Source organism: Solanum dulcamara, chromosome 12 (genome assembly GCF_947179165.1).
Source record: "Solanum dulcamara chromosome 12, daSolDulc1.2, whole genome shotgun sequence".
NCBI classification, from domain to species: Eukaryota; Viridiplantae; Streptophyta; class Magnoliopsida; order Solanales; family Solanaceae; genus Solanum; species Solanum dulcamara.
Window position 1 is genome coordinate 302,918 of NC_077248.1, and position 22,201 is coordinate 325,118.

Genomic DNA, 22,201 nt, shown 5'->3' on the forward strand with positions numbered 1-22,201 from the left:
GTCAGTAAAATAAAATTGGGAGGTAGTAGTATTTTTTAATTTTTTTTTAGAATAAGGGAAGGGTAAAGCGGGAAAGGCGGCTAAATTTACAGGTTATTTATATTTAGATTTAATTGGCCCATTGAAAAGTCTTCTGTTTTGATTATAAAGACGCCATTTCTTCTCTTTTCCCTGAAATCGAAGAGGCGAGAAGCTCAAAAAACTCATCTTTTTTCTGTCTTCTCTCAATTCCACAAACTTCTTCTCCTTCTCTTTCTGTGTAGAAATGGCAGATCAGCTCACCGATGATCAGATCTCTGAGTTCAAGGAGGCTTTCAGTCTATTCGACAAGGACGGAGATGGTTACATTCTATTCTTTCATAACTCTTTTATTTTATTTTCGAGATCTGGTTTTATTCACTTTATGTTTAGTCTCCGTTTGGATTTTAGATTTGATCGAACGATTAGAGTTGAAACAAAATGCTGATTTTGTCGATTTGGTGAATGTGAAATGTGTAAAAGTTGATTGATTTGGTATGTAGGAATGATATTTCCCTTGTGAAAGCAACCGATTAGAGAAAATGGAAGATACACGCTTGTTAATTGATTTGAAGTGTTGAATTTCGAGTGCCATAATTTATTAGTGTAGAAATATTGGAGACGTTTTTTTTTTTTAAATGTTGAAAAATGCAAATCAGAGGATTATTAGTTGAAACATGAAAATAAGGATTTTTGATGTTCAATCTTGGGCCTTATTTATAAAAAAATGGTGAATCTTTGACCTTGTATTTATGTTATTATTTCATTACTTGTGTCGGATATGGGCCAAAGTTTCTGTCTTTATAGCTAATAATATCAACTTGCTTTAAATGGTAGTTATAGGTTGTCTGTCTTTATTGTAGCCGTGTATGAGTAGATCTCTTGCAGATTCTGTATTAGGAGTAGTTTACAAGCATTTAAAATGGTACTTGTGTCTTTTTACTTTAATTAAGCGAAATCCATCCACACTGTGGGCTAGTGGTGAATGGCGTGGGTTGAGAACCATGAGCTCTTAGGTGATCTTTTTTGTCTGCCCTAGCCTTGGCGGACAGAGTTACTTGATATCTATTGTTGGTGTCTGGTGTGGTAGGTGATAGGTATCTTGTGGTATTAATTGAGGTGTGGCCAAAGCTGGTCTGGACACCCATGGTTATCAAAAAAAATTATCTGTCAGAAATAAGATGCTGCAAATAATGGTCTAATCTGATTTTGACGAACTTTAACTTTTATAAAGAAATATAAAACATATTGTTTTATTATGTCGTTTACCCAAAATGAACAAATATATGCTGTTTTATGTTTCTATTTTATTTACTATAATTTTCAAGGGATGCTGGGAATAAAGTGACGGTTTGAAGAATATATTGGTTTGAGGAAGAACTATAGTTTGTATTTTACATGATGGTGTATTTTTTGGAGTTCCAACTGTTGCATGTATTGACCGTCTTTTTTTTAATCAGTTACCACTTCAGAACTGACTTTGCATGTGCAACATTTTGGGTTCTTGTTTTGGATGTGTAGCCGAAAGATGCTAATATCTTAAAAGATTAATGCATTTTGTTTGGAATACCTTTTATAGCACTTCTTTGTGTATTTTGATATAAATATTTATCACTGTTTACTGTCGACTTTGTGAGATAGCATATGAGATGTGTCCTAGATTTTGGCATAATACATAGTCCCTAGGAAGGAACACTGACTCTGTTAGTCCCACCCCCACCCTACACCACACCCCCACGTGGATGTTACCATCTGAGTTATCTGATATGGTTAACTTCACATTTGGTTTCTTTTGCAAGTATGCACTGAAAAAAAAATGCAGTCAGAAGCATAGGTTGTTTGATCCTTCAGGTCTATGCTGATAGTGATGTTTTGAATAGGTTGCATTACAACTAAGGAGCTTGGGACTGTGATGAGGTCGTTGGGACAGAACCCAACTGAAGCTGAGCTCCAGGACATGATAAATGAAGTGGATGCTGATGGTAATGGAACCATTGACTTCCCAGAGTTTTTGAACCTCATGGCCAGGAAGATGAAGGATACAGACTCAGAGGAGGAGCTGAAGGAAGCATTCAGAGTGTTTGACAAGGATCAGAATGGGTTCATCTCTGCTGCTGAGCTCCGTCATGTGATGACTAACCTTGGTGAGAAGCTTACTGATGAAGAAGTTGATGAAATGATCAGGGAGGCCGATGTTGATGGTGATGGACAAATTAACTATGATGAGTTTGTTAAGGTCATGATGGCCAAGTGATTTCCCTCTTCTAAAGTTGCTTTGTTTTTTAAAACTGTGAAAAAAAGACCAAACATTCATCAGACAGGGTCAGCTTTGGGATAATGGTTTCTTTTTACAAATTTATCCTGATAGGTTGTACCTTTGGATGAATGTAATGCTCTATCGTTTGGTGGTTGAATCACTTTCTTCCTCTTATTCGGTTGTCTGTAATGTCTTATCTAGTCTTGTACCTCGGCTGATAAAGTTCTCTGGTTCATATTTAGGGCTTTGTTGAACTAAGTCTACGGAGACTGTAACTTTTTTATTTATTTATTGATGAATGCTGTTCTAATAGCTTCTTTTATCTTGCATTTGTGAAATAAATGCAAACTTTATTGATGCTGGAAATGCAAGTCTCTAGCTGTCATTTACTTTGTTATCCATGCAGCTTACAAATTTTCAATTGCTTTGTGCATTAGTTTTGATATTTATGTTAAGGTTGTGGTTTTTGCGATCATTGGTGTGTATTTGGGAGATTTGTCTTGGCTGACTTTATGTGCAGCTCTATCTCTGTCTGGAAAAATCCTTACTGCAGAAATTTTCACTGAGAAGTGGTGATTGTTAGGGGCTGTTGTCTGTCATGAATGGAGTCCCTACTTGTTGGGAATAAGATACACACTAAACTTATGAGAGTGATCATGTTGATAATTGAAGCAAGAATACATCTCATCTAACATGGTTTTAGTGGTCAATGTGTAGGCATGTAAAAGTAACGTACTGTTTTGTATTTATTGATTTGAATATTTTAGATTGATTGAAGTGCTTCTGAACATAAATACATCTATTCCAATTCATGTATGCCGATCTTTGTCGTCGTTCTAGAAAGATCAAGATTTAGCATATTTATAGCATTATTACTACTCCAATGACATTTTGCATATTCATAACAAAAAAAATTATTACTACTCCAATGACGATATATACAAAACTAATTTAATTTTGCATATTCATAACAAAAAAAAGATAATACAAGGGGTGAAAAATAGGCTAAGGTTCTAACTCAAGAAGATTTATTTCTAATGATTTACAAACTTAAAAAGTTTATTTGGAATTTTCTTTATAATTTTTGTTTGAAAGTCGATATTTTTCTTCAAAAAAAAAAACTAATTTTTTTTTTTTTTTTACGTGTAGAAGACAAAAAGGTTGAAGCTTCACTAAAGGACACATATGGTCCAAAGACAAGTCATTATTAGTCAAATTTTTTGAAATCTCACAAACTGAAATGATACCAAAAATTCACCCCTGCTGGCTTCCCATAATCATTCTCACTTCTTACAAGAAAAAAAAATGTTGAAATAAATATAAACAAAAAGAATTTTATTACCTAGAAATAATAAAATGAAATACGCTTAATTGAATTTTATATTATGGTCTGACGATACCGAGGCAATAAGAGAGAGAGAGTGTGTTTTTGCTTAGAGAGAGAAAGTTGGAAAATGGGAGAGTTCATCGGAGACTTGGTATTTTCCGAGCAATAAGCTGAGGATCTGAAGCCAATTTCAGTTCTATTTCGAAGTTTCCTCCGTAATGGAAGGTATAAATCTATTTCTCCTTTATTTTCTCTGTAAAACCCTAGAGATTTGGGCCACTCCTTGACTTTTGACTTTCATTTTCTCGATTTTACTGAATTTAGCTCATAGTGGTTGAGGGATTAATAGTTGATTTTCGAATTGGGGTTTTCCTGAATTTTTTTTGGTTAATGGGTTGGTCAATTCTTTGATTTTTAGTGATGGTTTGGTAAGCAAAATTTGCTTATGATCTATGGCTGAAAGTTCCAGTCTTTTATGTTCTAAGTTTGTAGTTTTTTGCTTTGTTAACTTAAATTTAGGCTCTTTTTTCAAATTGGAGGGTAAAAAATTCTTTTTTTTGGTGATAAAAGGAGATGGAAGGAAAATTAACGAGAAAGAGCAAATATTCTTGCAGTTCTATTTGGAATTTAGTCTTTGGAGTTTGGCCGCTCTGTGTTTAACAAACACCTGGATGATTTGTTGTCTTTGTATATTTGTTTCCTATTTATTTTGATTTGCTGGAAGAATTGGTCTTGTAAATGTTTCATACTGGGAAGAGAAAGTAATGAAAAGGAGAAACTTTATTTCTTCATTCAAATACCAATCGAAACAACAAAAAACAACAAAAATCAAAACGATAACGGGCGAGTTTTCCATACAAATTCTTAGCATCTATAAATGGAAAATATGGCTGATTTATTTATCTGTCTTTTAACGGTGAGTAAATGGAAAAAAAGTCTTAAAGTAGTAATGTTTAAATGTTGGAGAACTAGAAGTTTTAAGCTTTCTTTAAATATATTTCTCCTCCCTTCTTTGCCTAATCACATCAGAAAGCAGCAGTAACTGTAAATGTGATAGAGAAGAAGAGAGAAAGTTCTTACTGAATCAGTGTTATCAAAGGTGAAAAGCGGGGGAAAATGCCGAATCTGTTGGGGCTTTACAAAACAAAACCCAGGCCGAGTAAAAAGGGGTATAAATATGCAATTCAACATAATAACTATAATTCAAACAACAATAATATGGACAAATGAATTGACAAAAATAATAATATAATTTGATGAAATTAGTGGCGCTCTTTTAAGGATAGAGCCCATGGGTCATGAGATGCACGTAAGCTGACTTATCTTGTACTTATCCATGTTCCTCCATTTGTCCAATAAATATACCTATCTCAGCCTCTTAGCTAAAGATCAATTGCACTTATGCATACATAAGCAGTGAACCTTTTTTCCCTTTTTCTAAGAGTGAATCTTGGATTCTGTAGAAGACTTAATGGGTACTATGTACTCTTGGAACTTGGAAGATACTATTTCCTTATTAATCTGCTCCAAAAAGAATGACACATTTCTATATTTGAAAATATATAATCATAAACTATTCATTTTACCCTTATTGAGAAGCTTTTATAGTCACATAATTGTTATGGTGTGTTTAGACACAAGTTTCAAAATGTTATGTCATTTTTATGACCACAAGATCCAAAAGTCTTCCTTTCTAACTCAAAAATCCATGTCAATAAAACTATTGTTACATAAATTGAAACTTTGAGTCGGCAGGAGTAATATTATTAGTATCTTTATTACCAAAAGAAACCTTGGATTCTTAGGTCATGATAGCTGTTGTTAAATTCAGTTAAAAGTGAAAATTACTGAGTAACATTCATAGTAATGTATTAATGATTGCTATTTACTTGGTTGATTAGTTGACAGTAAGAGGCTGCATCATGAATCTCCAATGCTACCCTTTAACCTAACTTCTGATGCCTGGATTTTGATTAACTAAATTTTGAGGTACAATAAATTATGTTTAATTTTGAGGACATGGATATCGATTTTTAGAAGTATCTGTTTTGGGGAAAAGAAGAATTGTTGCATTGTGAGCATCAAATTAAATATTCTCCTAGACGTTCTTAAGTTGTATGGTTGTTTGGTTGCCAAATTTTAGGACATAGATGACTTAAGAGAATAACTTTAACATTTTAATAACTCTTATGCTTGTTTTATAATGATTTTCTTTTTATTAACATTTTGATGACAGTTTTGCATGTCGTATAATGACTTTCTTACTTACACTCCTCATAAAGTTGATGAACCAGCATTTGTATGTTAGTGTTGTTAAGGTAAAATTTTGACTGATACACCTCAGCAAAATGCATCTGGTTTGACTAATACCTTTTGTGGAAACTATCTGAATTTTGTAGTTTTTCACTCTTCTTAGCTATAGTATTGAAAGAATTTGTACAAAGGTATCTGATAAATGATCCCTGCAAGTAGTTTTTGGTGTTTCGACAGAAAGAAATTGCTAATGTTTTGATGGAGCTTCAACTTCAAGTCACTCTCTTCTGAAAGCTAATGTGTACTCAGTCTTTTTTCTGGAGAAATTTGTCTTTTATAAATAATATTGATCAGTTCTTTGGATTTTGTTTGCTCCCTGAACTTATGATTGGAACGTCTTATGTAATGGAGCTAATTTTCTCTTTTGTACCTAATGCAAATTGGTGCAAAGGTGTATATCATTTATCATATGCAGTTGTTCTGATGTAATTTGCAATGCATATATATATTATTATGGGTGCAAAATTCGGAAGGGTAAGCTTTTTTCTTTCATGGATATGAATTAAGTCGTCTGAGATGGACTACAAATCTTCAAATTGATCAGGGAACCATACATGTAATGAACAACATGAATATAGTTATAAACAAGGATGTTAGACTACCAACTCCCTTAGACCCATATAAACAGACCATCATTTTCTTTTTCAAAAGCAGAAACTAGACCTGTATGCGGATTTGTGAAAATAGAGAAGTGCGCACTTGAGTGGGATCTATTCTTTCTTAGTTCTGAACTGGATGTTGGTTTAGAATTAGCCCAATCTCCTTTTGGAGGCCCATTCTAACCGAGTTGGCAGAATAGTAGATAAAATACAGGTATTAGTGGCTGCAGCAATAACAAAGTGGCTTTGAAAATAGTTAGTATGTTTCTTGCAGGAATCATAAAAGGGTTGCTGAGTTTGAAGCATCTATTTTAGTTGATGAAGAAACTAATAACGATAATGTGTCCCAGGAACCACTAGTCCATTGATGTTCTGATTTAGATGCTACTAGTGTTAGTTGCATGCATGGCCATGGCCTTAAAAATTCTTGTAGTCCATGGATTCTCTCCTCTATGGTACAATATCCCCCTAATTTGTTCTCTTTGACATGCAGAATTCATTGATTACTCCTTGAGGAGCTTGCTTTTTCTTTTGTAGACTTTGAACTTTCATTTTATGTTCTTGGTGCAGCAATTCCTGGAACATATCTAATGATTTCATAATCTCCTTTATCTGGCACTACAGGTGTATCTCCAGACCGGGAATCTGTGGAGTCTGGTGCAAAAAAATCCAGTATATCTTCAGGTGGAAAGGTTCACGATCGGAAAGAGTTTCTCCATAGGTTTGTAGATAGTGAAAGCCTGACCGAAAACCTTAAAACGTGGTATGAAGAAACAATAGAAAATTCAACTCGTAATGAACCCTCGTTTGATGTCCCTTTTGAGTTGATAGATCTTCAGAAGTTCGATTATGCTTTGGGAGGAGTTCCTTTTCAGCAGCTGATTCGTATGCCTAGTGCTATTTATGCCTCGACTTCTGGTGCTGCGGAAGCAACTGCTTATCTTGCTCTGGAAGATTTTTTACATGCAAGTGTGAAAGGTTTGTGGGAGGCATTTTGGGGTCAGGATGAAACTTTGCCTTTCTATGTTTCTTGTGTCTATAATTCAAACCTGAGATTCTATCAGGCTGAGAAAGCCATTTCGAAAGGGAGGCTGGGAGGTCTTTGTGCCACAGCTGTAATGCTAAAGAACCCAAGGCATCCACAAGGGAAGTGGGATGATATTCTGGAACTTGCTATTCTAAGGTCTGATATTGGAAACCTTGCTACAGTAGAGAATGACTGTAAACCTTGTCTCTCAATTTTAGGTGAAGCTTTATTCTTTGCTCTAAGAGTATTGGTTGCGAGAAGCATTAGCAGATCCAATATTCCTCTCAGTTTGAACTCAGTTTTTGTTCTTTTAGTTGACACTCAATATGGTGGAGTCCTGAAAGTTGAAGGAGATATAAGCAAGTTGGAAATGGATTTGAATGATGTATATGGTTGTGCTGCTGAATGGATAAAGAATAATGCTTTAATTACCATTTCTCCCATTGATAGGATCTGGAACAAGCTTGGAAATGCTAATTGGGGGGATATCGGGGCTTTACAGGCACTTTATGCGACCTTCCACTCAATCACACAATATGCTGGAATGTCAAAGAATTCAATTGAAGATTTGGCTGCTGACCACGGTGCTCGGCTTCAGGCAAGAAGAATTGAAAGACAATTGGGGGATAGCTGGGTGAATGGAAATGGTTTGTTTCGCCACCAGCAGCATAGTGCTTCACCTGAAATTGTTGAAGTACATGAGGAATCCTTCAGGTTAGAACCTGACAAGCCCATGAAACTGGAAGTCGGTTCTATTGTGCTGATAGAAGATTCAAACTGGAAGAAGGATTATCAGATAGATGAAGTCCTAACAGATGGAGAAATTCCGTATTATATTGCATCTTCTGTCGAAGATCCTGGTACGACTTCATTTTTGTATGTTGGTTCACATCCTTCTCTGCTGGAACCAGCGTGGGAAGATATGAAGCTGTGGTATCAAGTTCAGAGGCAGACAAAGGTATTGGGTGTTATGAAACAAAAGGAGTTGTCTAGCAAGTATCTACCTCAATTGAATGCATCTGGCCGGATAATTCACCCTGGCCAATGCAGGACCCCAATCTCGGGTGGTAACTGTGATCGTCAATGGTGTGGAACTCCAGTTTTAGTGACTAGTCCAGTGGGCAGAACAGTTGCTGATATGGTGAGACTTGGCCAATTTGGTACTGATGAGGCTATTAGATGTTGCCATGACTGCTTATCTGCCCTTTCTGCTGCTGCCTCAGCTGGCATTCGGCACAGCGATATCAGACCTGAGAATGTTATTTTTGTTAATTCTGGTGTGAGGCAGCCTTATTTTGTTCTCATTGGTTGGGGACATGCCATTTTAGAAGAGAGGGATCGTCCTGCAATGAATTTACATTTCTCCTCTACCTATGCCCTTCAAGAAGGGAAACTCTGCTCAGCCTCTGATGCAGAGAGTCTGGTGTACATGCTTTACTTCTCCTCAGGCAGTCACATGCCCAATTTGGATTCGGTTGAAGGGGCGCTGCAGTGGAGGGAAACCTCTTGGTCAAAAAGGTTGATCCAACAGAAGCTAGGAGATATTTCTACTGTCTTGAAAGCATTCGCAGATTATGTTGACAGCCTCTGTGGAACACCGTATCCTATGAATTTTGATATCTGGCTCACTAGGTTAAAGAGACATATTCCTGAGGAAGATCATGGAAAGCAGATTGAAACCTCGAGTTAAGAGATTTTGTTTTCAGTTATGGAAGCCTTGCAGCACGAATACTTTCAGGATCTCCAGGAGTATAGGAAGATGGAGCCCTTCAATAAGTAGGTCCTTAATACTGGGCAAGCAATTCGCGTAGGCGTTTACCAACTTGAACAGTAAATCAACCTGTGCTTCCTGCATCTTTGTGAAACTTGAAGTTTAACCGTTAATGGTCCCTGGAGCATGTGCTGCTTATTTGCTATCAAGCTTTTGCATTTGTGAACAGTTACAGAGGTTTTTTTTTTCTTCTGTCCAATGTGATTATTTGTTGTAAAAACAGGAACTTGTTAAAATTGCCCAGAGTAAGATGTGTGATTGTTTACAGACTTTTAGGAGTAGGACACTGTTTAGTATATTATTCCTACATCTGTACATGGAATATCAATTTCTGTGCTTCATGAATATTCCTGTTGTAGTTGAATTATTTTGCTTACCGAGTAATTTCTTCGTACGGTGATTTACCTGTAGATATGTTTGCACGACTTGTTCGTTGTTCGTTTAGCAGCACTCGATGCATTCAAATACCAGCTAGAAACCATCTATACTTCACTCTCTATGCAATAATTTGGTTTAATTGCGATAAAATCGTTAGACCTTTTTTTTTTCAAACCACAAATCACTGTACTTTTAACTTTGTTTCATGATCATTCTTTCCGTTTTCTATTCAATTTTATCTGAAATCTCAAACCATTTCATAATTAGAAAAAATATTATCTTAAAATTACCTTATTTGCTTTCATCTCAATTTGTTCCATCACTTCCATGATGACATATAAAACGTAAAAGAAAACATGAATAGAACATTAATCTTCTCCTTGTTTAATTTGAAACGTCAAACTCACGTCCTTAATATTACAAAATAGAAGCTTAGCTCTAATAACCGTACTCCTCAGGAGGCACCCTATTCAAAAGGCGCTAGACGTACAGACCATTATTCGATACATAAAAAGTACAACAAGACACATACGCCATTACATATTAGGCGAATATTTTTTCTTGACTATAATAAGGAGAAGAGTTTGAAAGAGGCAAATTATTACATTGGAATGTAGTGAAATGGTCCACAAGTAGTGTCAGCAATAAGGCCAAGCAAAGTTTGAATAAGGTTACCAACAAGACTAACTGGTGCCCTTAATGTTCCTTTTGGGAACTCAACTCCACAATTAGCAATTGGAGTGTCAACTATCACTTCACATGGTGTTGAATTTTGATCAAACAAAATTCCATCCAATGCAGTAAGAACAGTTTGAAAGAAACCATTAGCATCAGTTAAAACTTGGACAAGGCTTGTTGTACCACCATTACATGAGATTTTAACATTAACTTCTCCAATTCCTGCGCCTGGTGGATTTCCAGTTGCTGAACAAACTAAAAGCCCGTGTATCCTTAGACCAATAACATTTTGGCCATTGATGAGAACTCCATGGGTTAATGGAGCTGTTGTGGAAATGAGGAAAAGTGTAACTAGGAAAAGGGCTGTTAACTTGTATGCCATTTGAGCTAACTTGTGTTAATTATGTTACAAAACAAGTCCTATTTATAGGGTTTGAACCCTTTTTTTTTGGTTGTCTAAATAAAATAACTTGATGATTTTGGAGTAGATGAATATAAAAAGAGACTGAATTCTATTTTTAGATGAGAAATCTTAACCATACCCTTGTTTTAAGGGACCACCTTTTTGGATTTTCTCTTCATTTTGTTAGGGACAATAATGTGACTCCAATAGCACGTATACCAGGTGAACTTGTGCTATGCCATATAAAGATCTTCAGTTTTCTCTCTCGTTCTAAGGTGAGAATTTCTTAAGGTGTCATGTATGTTCCTTCTTCAAAAATTTGTCAACATAGAAGTATGTTAGTCCTTGTCTTTGACATGTCCTCTCATTGGCCCGCCCTTCATCATGGGCGTCACATAGAATTCCAAATTTGAACCCATAAAGTTCAAATAGTTTGAAATCGCCTCAGATCTCTGGTGTCACCTTAAGCAATGAATAGCTTGCTTGTTTTTTCTTCTGTTCGGATCTTATATATATTTGCTTTTGAGAATCCAATACTTGACCATGAACAATATGTTAGGATCAAATGCTTGTCATCTAACTATTGATAGCAAAAAGCGTAATTTTATTTCTTAACCAAATGTATATGTCAAACAAGTGGCATGTTCGACCATGAATTCACACCCGAGTCACGCTATAGACAGGATGTTAGAATGATATGAAAGAAAATACAATCTAAAGACATAAGAATCTAGAGGTAATGCTAACTATATGTTCTTCATTTCTTTATTGTTGCATGTTCAGTTTGCCAAATTGCTAATTTTGTTACTTGATGAATTTTGAATTCAAATTCAGTTGCTCAAAACCACGAAAATCCCAGACTTCTCACATTCCAATGAACAATCATGGCCCTCATTTCCTGCAAGAGATAATATATACTCATATATATTTCTCCTATATATGTAAAATACATACATGAAAAATTAGAAACAATTTATATGTAGCCGCTTAGGTACTTCATTTCTCAATTATAGTACTGTGTGGATCATTCTTGTGCATGAGTCATGCTAATCTTTTCTGTATCGTTCCAAATTTACCAGATATAGTTCATGACACAACTAAAACAAGTTCATTTGGAATCATACTCCGTGCAAAAATATTTATAAAGACAAAACTCAATTACATATTACATACCATAGTAGTTAGTTACAGTACAAATTCATTTACTCAAATATTAATTTCATATAGAAAACATACTATATTAATTTGCTCATAGAAACTTATATCTTATGCTCATCAGATTCATTTACTAATGTCTACGCAATCTGTCGACTTATCATGAATCATTAAGCTTATTACTCTATCTCGATATATACAAACTCAACATACTTTGCAGTAACATTTTACAAAATACTATAGCATTATTCAAGCACAATTCTCATTCCATACTCTCAAATATGTTGGATGACAACATATACAAAAATCATCGTTTAAACACTTGTTCCAAGAATATATGTTCAAGAAAAATTTATGTTCTACTAACCTTGCTGCATTAACAAGTTATTAAAGCATAAACAGGGTGACAAAAATAATTCAATATTTCCATTCATGGCAAACAATGTAAAGTACCTCTTTGCTTTGAGAGTGGCATGCCAAAATTAACCGGAAGTTTTGTCCCCACCAAATCCTGAGTCGAGAAATTCCGTCTTGTTGAGATGACTTACATCGGCCCAGAGTTGAACGGTCCATTCATCCTTATGAGACAAGTGAAGTATACCAACAGATGTATTCCAGATCTTACATTTAGACCTCCTATGTGGGGAGGCATGCCTGTGAAATGCTCTGACTGTACCTCCATGAGATACCACAACTATTCGTTTTCCTGTGTGTTTCTTTGCAATCCTCTGTAAACAAGAAGTAGAGCGTTGATAAAGTTGATCTAAACTTTCTCCACCACCTGGAATTACTTGATCATTTCGGTCAGAGAGAAAAGCCTTATAAGCCATAGGTTGGGTTTTGGCTGCTTCACGGAGCGAAATACCTTGAAGATCTCCGAGATGTCTCTCTCGAAGGTCTGGATCTTTAATGACCTCTAGATCCCCACAACTCCTTGCTATTATCTCTGCTGTCTCATGGGCTCGTTTCAAGTCAGATGAATATATGGCAGAGATCCTTGGCTCCTTGGAGAGCCGGGCTGCCACCGCCATAGCTTGCTGTCTTCCGATGTCGTTTAATTCGACATCTAAATGTCCCTGAATTCTGCCATCAGCGTTCCATTCCGTCTCGCCATGACGGATTACAATAATCTCAGTGAAATTAGGACTCACATTTACAGATTTCGCATCTTCACCACACTCAGGAACCCTAGAAATAGAATCAGCCATGGAAATGTAAAGAAGAGGAGGGATCGAATTGAATCTCAAGGCTGCTATTATCAGATTATGCTTGCAAATTCGTAACAATTTTCAGCAACAAAAATCGCTGCTCTGAGAGTGGCGGAGAAGCAGATGAATGTCAAGCTTTAGTGATTCCCCATAACGAAATGAAAAATAATAATAAAAACACGTTTACATTTTACACCCCCCCCCCCCAAAACTCCAAAAAAATTAAAAGGGACGTCGATAATTTTTCGATAAATCCAAGTGCAATACACTGAAAACTTCAATAATCATAAATTCATAATTTTGGACCCTGAAATGTAAAAAATAAAATAAAAATAGAAGAACTTCAGTCATTGCAAAGTTCAAGACATTAGGGATAATCATGAATTCATGTCTAGAATTTCGAAACTCAAAAAAATAGAAGTGGTGTGAGTAATGACGAAACCTAAGTTGTTTAGGGTGAACCCTCCAAATTTCAGAGCAAATAAAATTCGACGATAATTTTTCAAAATAACCATATGCTAATACACATTAAAAATCTCCAACAATTATGATTTCGCTTTTCAAACCACAAAACTCAAACAAAATAAAATAAAATAAAGCGACGTCAATCATGGCAGCCCATGCCATTTAGGATGGATCCTCTAGATTTCAAATCTAACATAGTATGGTGATAATTTTTCAAAAAATCTATATGCAAACACACACTAAAAGATCTTGTAATCATGAATTCGCAACATTGAAACTTCAACGTAATTAAAGTGACATTAGTCTTGGCGAAACATAAGACCGTTTAGTTTGGACCCTCCGAATTTTAGGACAAATGGAAATGAGAGACAATTTTTGCATTTTGGGACCCAAAAAAAAAAAAAAAAAAAAAAAGAGGATATAATCCATGTGTTAATTAATACACACTGAAATTAACTCTATGTTTAGCACCATTTCTTGTCCCTCTTTTTTTATCCTAATATATGGTAGGTATGAAAGTGAAATGAAGTATAATCTAACCGAGAAGAGGAGACCGTTTAACATGCTTTATAAACCAAAGTACTACTACAAGAAAATCAACAACAAAAACCAGATTTCATCGTTTTAAAATGCAAACTAATACTCTGGATTTTCAAACTTGGAGTAGTAAAGCTTACAGCTCAGAATTACACACAAACTATAAATTGCTTTCATCATAAGCATTGATCATCACAGTGGTGGCAAAATCCAGTTAACATGGCAGAGATAGATCATTCAAAAAGAATGAAAGAACTAGTCTATCTGCACCCTATATCCGCATGCATCTCTATCTGCACCCTTAATCCGCATCCATCTCTTCAAGTGCAGCTTTAGCTGCAGCCTTTGCTTCCTCTAAAAGATTATCAGGAACCTACAAACAAGGACATCAGTATTTTAAAGTAACATTTGATATATATATATATTAGTAATATACAAGTCAAACTAACTGCCCTTAAAAAAAGAAAAGTGAAAGAATGAAAGCAAATAAGTGAGTTAGCTTAGAAGGATGCTGAGTTACCTTCTGATGTTGGCGGTTAGACTCATCACATACCCAGCTCATTTCAAGTTCAAATGCCTTGTCTTTTGCCTCATCATGTACTCCGTAAATTCTGCTTACAAACAAAACATATAGTCAAAACACTGTAGAAAGTATATAGCAGTAAAGCATTTAACAAACCAAAAATTTGAATGAGGCACTGAAGAGTTAAATTCTAGTAGTCAATGGCATCGGCAGAAAACCCTTAGGATGGTAGACTCATCTCCGAGAATGACTCTCACATGGATTACAGTTCTTTAAACAAAGTTTATTGTATAGCCATTGTTCTAATTGAGGAAACATGCAGAAAGCATAAATTGACACCTTAATTCTTTAAAATATAAACCACAGATACCAGAAATAAAAATATGTCTTCCAGAATATGACATGGAATACAAATACAATTTCAGGAAGAACTAAGATTATTTAACATCGAATTCATAGATCACAATGATATATTTTCATATCAAAGCTAAAGTGGTGGAACTGCAGGGGAATATGTACAGTAATCGAAGGTAAAAGAGCAACAAACATGCTTAAGCTAACTTGATTTGCTAGTTCTCAATGTCAAAAGACATAAATAATCATCTGTTGACAATCAGATCAAGTTGATAAATACAATAATGTTGCAAATGATGAAGTTCAATTGGAACAATTACTTACATTTTAGCTACCTCAATAACCCCTTGTCGACAGGTCATTCCAGATAACTTCAACTTCTCAATTTCTCTGCATATCACATTAGTATTATGTCGCATAGCATAAAGAATATTTAGTGCAAAGCAAGCCAAAAGGAAAACAAATTAAAATGCTATATTATGTATAAGGGAACACTTGATTGGATGAACTTATCATCATTTTTACTTCTTGACTCAGACTGCATAATGTACTACTCTCCCTATGTCCCGGGTTATTACTCTTATGCCTATACCACTAGTCCATCCCCTTGGGACTGATTAAATGCATGTCTTTTATGCAGAGTAGACAAGTACTTCTAATCTTGTTTTGAACAAAAAAAAAGAAGAGGGAAAGTACATGTTATTTTCATAAGCAACTGTGTGAAAGCTGATGGCACCAATCAAAAGATGTTGGAGGCAAATCACTATCTTGAATTTCATGCCAGAGAGAAGAATATTAGATAATCGGCTTGTCCTTGCTGTAGCAGTTGACAATTCAATCCACACAATTTGTTTGTAGAAGTCAAATCTCAATCAAGATCTAATAAGCTAACGTATGGTGTAACTCACACTTACTGATACACTTAAATAGTTTGGATATGTGCTGTCAATTGTCATTGACAATAATATGCTGGATTTCTATTTTTTAAAACCGCACACCTATTGGCAAAGTTGGAGAATAAAAACCCAACCACCACACTATGCAGGATTTATGTTCCTTGTTTTAGCTCCTTGGTAAATCAAAATAAAAGGCTAAGGGAACAACTTCCTAAAAAATTTCATTGTAGGAAAAAAATATCAATGTACTCAAGTGTTCTGTGTTGAAGTGTAGGAATATCATTCTACATTACCTACTATATAAATAAGCTTTACAATTTTTGAGTTATTAGTAATTTAATTTTGAGAATTAACAGTCAACACACATTTCTAACGACAGCGAAACTGTCTCCTCTCCTAAGCTTGAGAACCCCTGCTATGTTTCCATCTGTCATCACAAGAAATATATGAAAATTTGAATCTGGAAGTTAAGATGTCGAGAACAGAACTATACACTTACGTTTTAGCAGCTTGCCTGCCCTTTCCAATAGCAGCACCGAAGTACCTCTACAACATATGCAAAATATATTCACATATTATATAAATAAAATGTAATAGGAGCAGGTCATCGCAAGGAAATGAAACATAAACTGTTTTTTATTTTGGGGATAAGTAGAAAATAAATCATAATTTTTTATCGGAATCCAAGAGTAGAGTCCAGTAGACAAATATCTCTTGTAATTGAGAAAACGATTTAACTCACATAGGAGACACCAGAAGGCTCAACCAGGTATAATTGAGGTCCATCTCTATCATACCCTCCAAGAATCACCCCACATCCAAAAGGCCTGTAGCAAGTACACCAAAAGTTTCACATATATGCAAAAAAAAAATTAAAAAGAAATTTCTTTGATAAGTTTTACAAATAAAATAATCGTCAATATAACAGCTGTACATAATTCTACAAACCTGAGCCACCAATACAGTGTGCATAAATGCACATAACTAGCAACACGTTCTGCAAGTTCTTTCACTGGAATTGGCTCACCATATACACTGCAAATTGCAGAACCACCAACAAGAGACAGAAAATTACGGGTGACCACCAAAAAGGTAATTTTTCAGCACTATCCAAAATTTTATGTTGAGGCATCAAGAACCTTTAACACACAAAACATATTGCAGAGCATCCCAAGCCAAGAGCACTTTGTAAAGATGGATACTGTTATCCAGTGAGTTAGAGCCAGTTTGGATTGACTTATTTTAAGTGCTTTGAAGCCAAAGTAGCTTTTAAGTACCTTTGGAGTGTTTGGGTAAATTAAAAAAATGCTTATAAGCACTTGGTTTACGCTAAAATGTAAAAATAAGTCAAATGCCATAAGTTAAGATTTCTAACTTATGGCTTTTGGCTTATAAGTCAAAAGCTAAAAGCCAATTTAAATGGGCTCTTAGTCTCTGCTATTGTAAATCTAGGTCTAGGATTTTCTTAGGAAAAGGTTCCTCAAGTGGATGTAAGTTTTTGTTAGAGAATGAGAAGAGAAACAGAGAGGTAGTCAAGCAGTGCCTCCTTTTTTCTGCAATCATGGCAACAGAACAGACTGAACCCCCTTTTTTAAAGGATGGTGGTTTAGAGTCTAGCTTTGCATGTAACTCTAACTATAGCCCACCAACACAGGTTCGGGTTAAATCTGCTCACTAAGGCTGAGCAAATGGGCTCATGCTGAGTGTTGTAACTGGGATTTGAAGATTTCTAGATACTACTCCTACCTAACTCCTATGCCTCAACCGACACCTTGGGGACAAGTACTGATTACCATTTTAAATACCACTCATCTCACAAGTAAAAGGAACACTTCCAAAATAGGAAACAATTACAGCCAGAGTTGACACTTCGCTTATACTATTTTCTCTGTCTCAATTAGTTGGATGTAAGATACTGGTTTTGCAATACTATAAACTATTACCAGGCCCGAGAAACTATACGGATGGCTACTAATAAGAGTTACACTTCCCATTTATGTTAAACTACAAAAAGCTAGCCCAAGAAGTGACCTTACCATTCAAAGCCATCACACAATGCACAGACACTTCGTTAGGTTTTAATTCTATTTGGCGCTTATTGGACGTTATACTATGTAACTAACACTATTGAGATACGATAGACACATCAAATACTTTCATTTGTAATTCTATTATATGCTTCTAGTGATTCAACAACATAATTGATGATTCCATTCATTGATTATAGCTATGAGCGGGAAATAAACTTAATTCTTTAGATTTCGTACATGATCGTCATTAAGTTATTTCACAATGAATAAGTACGCCCATGAATGCTATATGTAGGAGGATCAGAGGGCAGAACAAAATTCAAGCACAGAGATGTAAGTACATAACTACATATATTTATATTGTTTTCAGACACGGTGGCTTTACGCAAACCTTTCAAAGCTGGTTGCTTCAGACTTGGCTCGGGCAACAATCTGCCTCCCATCTGCAGCCAAACCTGCAACAGCCTGTATATAAAGAACAAAGCAGTATGGAGAAAGTGAATCACCATTCAAGAATGACGGGATGTGGTAATGAAGGAATATAAGTATCCAAAGAAAAGATTTGCCGCTGGATAAAACATTGTCACCTAGCAAAATAATACAGAGAAATCAACTAGAACTCCGTAGTATTCTTTACAGAATATGTTACTAACTCTAGAAATCTAACCATTTCTCTGAGAGGAGCCCAAGAATGATCAATAGATTGCATTTAGAGTATTTCATTGACCAAAAAGGAACAAAAACAAAGCTATGTAGCTTGGAGCAAATTCATTGGAAGATTAAAAACAAGCTGGAAATAATTTAGAAAGAGATTAAATGTTAAGGGATTCCAACTTCAACACAATAAACCAAGACGTATATCAACACTTAGCTATCTGATACTTTCTATCTTGTTAGTCAATACAGGATCTTATGTTAGAGATAAATGACATATGCTAATTGCTATAGAAACAGGAAAATAAGTTTTAAATTGCAGAGACTCCTATGACATGTCCCAAATCAATATCATACCTAAATTTGTACTTATGTGTTAATGATCTATTTGGTAGGTTACAAGAAAATTTCACATTTCCCACTGATCAGAATCACATTGACAATTGAAAATTGGCAATTTTGGACTTATCGAAAAGATGGAATTTCGGGAATCAAAACTTGGGAAATCCCCCAAACAGACAATCACAAACAGGAGTCAGCAGATTCACTCAACTAATTTAATTATAATGAAGTTTCTATGACGACTAACTTTTCTCCATCACCATCATCCCACAATATTCTTGTCACAGTCACAGAAGAAATGTGCCACCTACGATACATGTCTTTGAGGAAGAGCTAGGGAATGCTTCTGCTAAAGCACCAAGCATTAGCCCGAGAATTTCAGCTATTTTGCACAAAACCTATTCATTACATAATCAAACTCATCAATCGTAGCAAAAACACATTCGGATATTTTGGCAAAATAAGCTTGTGAACAAATCCCGCTCCCTTTTTACAAGGTTGATGCTCAACTCTCTCCTACCTCGACTAATCCACTGGGTGCCTACTGCTTCCACCAACACATGTGTTAGGTAACTTTATTTATAAAGGCTGTCTATGAAGGCTTTGAGAGATGGAAAGAAATCACCTAGCATTTTTTGCCTCAACTAGGATATGAACCTAAATTTTGACTGATTTATGTACCTCATTCCAGAAAGGTTTTTTAGGAATTAAAAAACTCATCATAAAGAAGACGAATAAAGACAAGCCCTAAAGATGCCTACCCACCCCCCACCCAGCCAAAAAATATCGAAGTATTACCAAAACTCAAAATATCTAGATGCTAATAAGAACCTTAAACAAACACAATGATAGACTTTACAGAACATAGTGGGAGCAATACTTAGAGCCTAGAGGAACCACTGAATTCTCCTGCCTCTAATCATTGCTATTATACCACATCTCTGCCATTCTTGTTTATGTACATGAGAGATGACAAAGATCCTCTAGGAAAAATACCAAACTTCTATAACCTCAAGGTTAAAAGAGACAGCTTTTATACAAAGATCACACAGGTCTACTACTCCATCTAAAGACATGCAACAGCTATCACTGAAAACCTTAGTAGTAATAAAAACTTAACTAAGAATCACAATTCTGATAATTTCTGTCAATAGTGCCATTTCTAGGCAACTGGTGAAGCGGTTGGCTTTCCATAAAAGCTGAAGCAATTTAACTTCCTGATTTACTTTCAAATAGAGGTAAGAACTGAAAAGGAGGACAAACTGACCCCTTTTAAAGTTTTTCCATTTATTTACGTCTCAACTCCCCCTAACTAAATGTTCTCTAATCATCACAGTTTATTTTGACATTATTTGCAATTTCATACTGCTTCTGTGACCTTAGTTACTTTAAAGCTCTGAACTTCTTCTTTTTTTTTTAATAAATATATCAGTAAAGCTCTGAACTTTCTTATGTTGAAGCTTCAATTCAAGCACCTCGATAAGCACATCATTAAAAGTTAATTTTATAAACTTAGTTACTTTAAAGTTCCAAACTTTCTTATGATGAGGCTTGGAGTTTACTTATATGAACCTGCCCTGCTGAGAATCACGATTACAGAAGTTGATAATAAAGAAAGCTTTCTCAAACTTTGACTCCCAAAAAGATACACATATGAAGCTCACAGCTTTTTACTCAGATATTTGAGATAACTAAATCAGAACTATTTACCAACCCAAAATAATGCTCCTCTAATTTAATTATTCAAAATAACTCCTTCTATCAGATGGTACTAGAACCTAGGAACTGAGTTGCCACTGTGAACTCAGATAAAGTAGAAAAGTTATGGTAGATTGACGGCCAGCATAACATTAGTGATAATATGATAAATCCTCTAAACACCGAACGGAAACATACCATGCCAGAATGGCGATGAACGGAGTGAATTCGACGATTTGATCCCGGCAGCATCATCTTGGAGGCTATTAGCTTCTCCACTCCCTATAATCCAATTCTCAAAATCCATATCAAAAAACCCTAACTTTAATACAGAAAAGAAACAGATAAATTCCAATCGACAAAAAAGGTATTAGGATCAAACCAAGATGATTCCATCCTTGCATTTGATTCCAACAACAGTACCGCTGTTGTCGACTGCTTTTCCGGCGTATTCGATCTGAAATACTCTGCCGTCCGGCGAGAATGTCGTCACCGACAAGTCATATCCGGTTCCTATGCTACTCATATTTGCTTTTCTTCTTCTCTTCTCTACCACAGCTTCAGTTGAGCTCAAACTTTTGAGCTTTGGAGCTCTGTACTCACCCAATTATACAAAAGAGTTTTCTTTGGTCACAAGACACAGACAGTATACCCATAAATTATCAAACTATTGTTAACTCTTATTTTTAATTACTTTATTTTTAACGTGGGATCATAAAATTTAAAAATATATTTTAAAAAAACTTTATTTAGTTAAAATTAAAATAAATAAATTGAAACGGATCAATATTAAACAGGAAACATAAATTTATCATTGCATGTTATTTATTACTTGTTTTTTGGTTCAGCTTTTAATCTGACTTTTCAAACAAGTCAATTTATGTACATAACTCACTCTAGCTGTATGTTAATAATTTTCATCTTTTTTTACCAAAAAATAAAATTTTAGTTTTTTGATTATTGATATATTCTAATTTAACATTCATGATAGTTGACTAAAGTGTGATTGACCTTAATGTCAAGGTAACTAGATGTTTGAAAGCAATGCACTATGTTTAACAAGCTTGCTTGAGCCATTACTTTCTAAGTTTAATATCAATCAACTATGCCTCAATTTCAAATAAGGTGCGCAGCTTCATTTTAATTAATAATTTTTTTAAGTTTCAACCATTACTTACTCTTAGGAGTTGGTAGTTGTTTTCTTTCTTTTTGAAGCATAGTTTCACACCAAAAGGCCTTTACATTTGCAATAGTAATCATTTTATTAAAGTTCACTTATGAGGCTGGAATTTCCGCAGTTTGCAGAAGAAACAGATAACAAATTTCTGTCTGTAAATTGTATAAATGATATAAGGGCTTCTATGAAACAACAACACAACAAGTGTAATTCCACAACTTTAGAGTTTTTGTTACATGTCGAATATCTGCAATTTCATTACTCTTGTTCATCGACTAAAATAGAGTATGTGCTTTCTTTTTGGCAAATTTATCATGGAATTAGCATGTGCTACAGTTGAAGCTTCAGCTGCAAATCTCAATAAGTAGATGCTTTGTATGTCCTAGAAATA

The 22,201-nt window shown here is 35.1% G+C and overlaps 4 protein-coding genes and 1 pseudogene across 4 annotated transcripts; 2 read left to right on the forward strand and 3 right to left on the reverse strand.

Annotated features, from left to right (window-relative positions):
- Positions 1-133: 133 nt before the first annotated feature.
- Positions 134-2,587, forward strand: LOC129877239 (calmodulin). The gene is made up of 2 exons (XM_055952728.1): positions 134-341; positions 1,899-2,587. The coding sequence occupies exons 1-2, from the start codon at positions 266-268 to the stop codon at positions 2,270-2,272; spliced, it is 450 nt and encodes a 149-aa protein (XP_055808703.1). The 5' UTR covers positions 134-265; the 3' UTR covers positions 2,273-2,587.
- Positions 2,588-3,511: 924 nt separating this feature from the next.
- Positions 3,512-9,657, forward strand: LOC129877236 (uncharacterized). Its single transcript, XM_055952726.1, has 2 exons — positions 3,512-3,827; positions 7,139-9,657. The coding sequence occupies exons 1-2, from the start codon at positions 3,821-3,823 to the stop codon at positions 9,229-9,231; spliced, it is 2,100 nt and encodes a 699-aa protein (XP_055808701.1). The 5' UTR covers positions 3,512-3,820; the 3' UTR covers positions 9,232-9,657.
- A 394-nt stretch (positions 9,658-10,051) lies between these two features.
- On the reverse strand, positions 10,052-13,328 carry LOC129877238 (phosphoglycerate mutase-like protein 4). The gene is made up of 2 exons (XM_055952727.1): positions 12,380-13,328; positions 10,052-11,669 (listed from the first exon to the last, which is right to left on the reverse strand). Exon 1 carries the CDS (start codon positions 13,132-13,134, stop codon positions 12,409-12,411), a length of 726 nt encoding a protein of 241 aa, XP_055808702.1. The 5' UTR covers positions 13,135-13,328; the 3' UTR covers positions 10,052-11,669; positions 12,380-12,408.
- LOC129877977 (U6 spliceosomal RNA) lies at positions 11,764-11,872 on the reverse strand (annotated as a pseudogene).
- Positions 13,329-14,114: 786 nt separating the features above from the next.
- Positions 14,115-21,293, reverse strand: LOC129876905 (proteasome subunit alpha type-3). Its single transcript, XM_055952383.1, has 9 exons — positions 21,016-21,293; positions 20,832-20,915; positions 18,331-18,404; positions 16,858-16,944; positions 16,652-16,736; positions 16,409-16,455; positions 15,338-15,403; positions 14,657-14,747; positions 14,115-14,509 (listed from the first exon to the last, which is right to left on the reverse strand). Exons 1-9 carry the CDS (start codon positions 21,157-21,159, stop codon positions 14,438-14,440), a joined length of 750 nt encoding a protein of 249 aa, XP_055808358.1. The 5' UTR covers positions 21,160-21,293; the 3' UTR covers positions 14,115-14,437.
- Positions 21,294-22,201: the final 908 nt, after the last annotated feature.

Coding starts and splice junctions, on each gene's coding strand:
- LOC129876905 (XM_055952383.1), bottom strand. CDS start 21,159: ATGAGTAGCATAGGAACCGGATATGACTTGTCGGTGACGACATTCTCG. Junction 16,737..16,857: donor ACACTGTATTGGTGGCTCAG/GTTTGTAGAATT, acceptor TACTTGCTACAG/GCCTTTTGGATGTGGGGTGA. Junction 15,404..16,408: donor GGCAGGCAAGCTGCTAAAAC/GTAAGTGTATAG, acceptor TGTGATATGCAG/AGAAATTGAGAAGTTGAAGT.
- LOC129877238 (XM_055952727.1), bottom strand. CDS start 13,134: ATGGCTGATTCTATTTCTAGGGTTCCTGAGTGTGGTGAAGATGCGAAA.
- LOC129877239 (XM_055952728.1), top strand. CDS start 266: ATGGCAGATCAGCTCACCGATGATCAGATCTCTGAGTTCAAGGAGGCT. Junction 342..1,898: donor ATTCGACAAGGACGGAGATG/GTTACATTCTAT, acceptor TGTTTTGAATAG/GTTGCATTACAACTAAGGAG.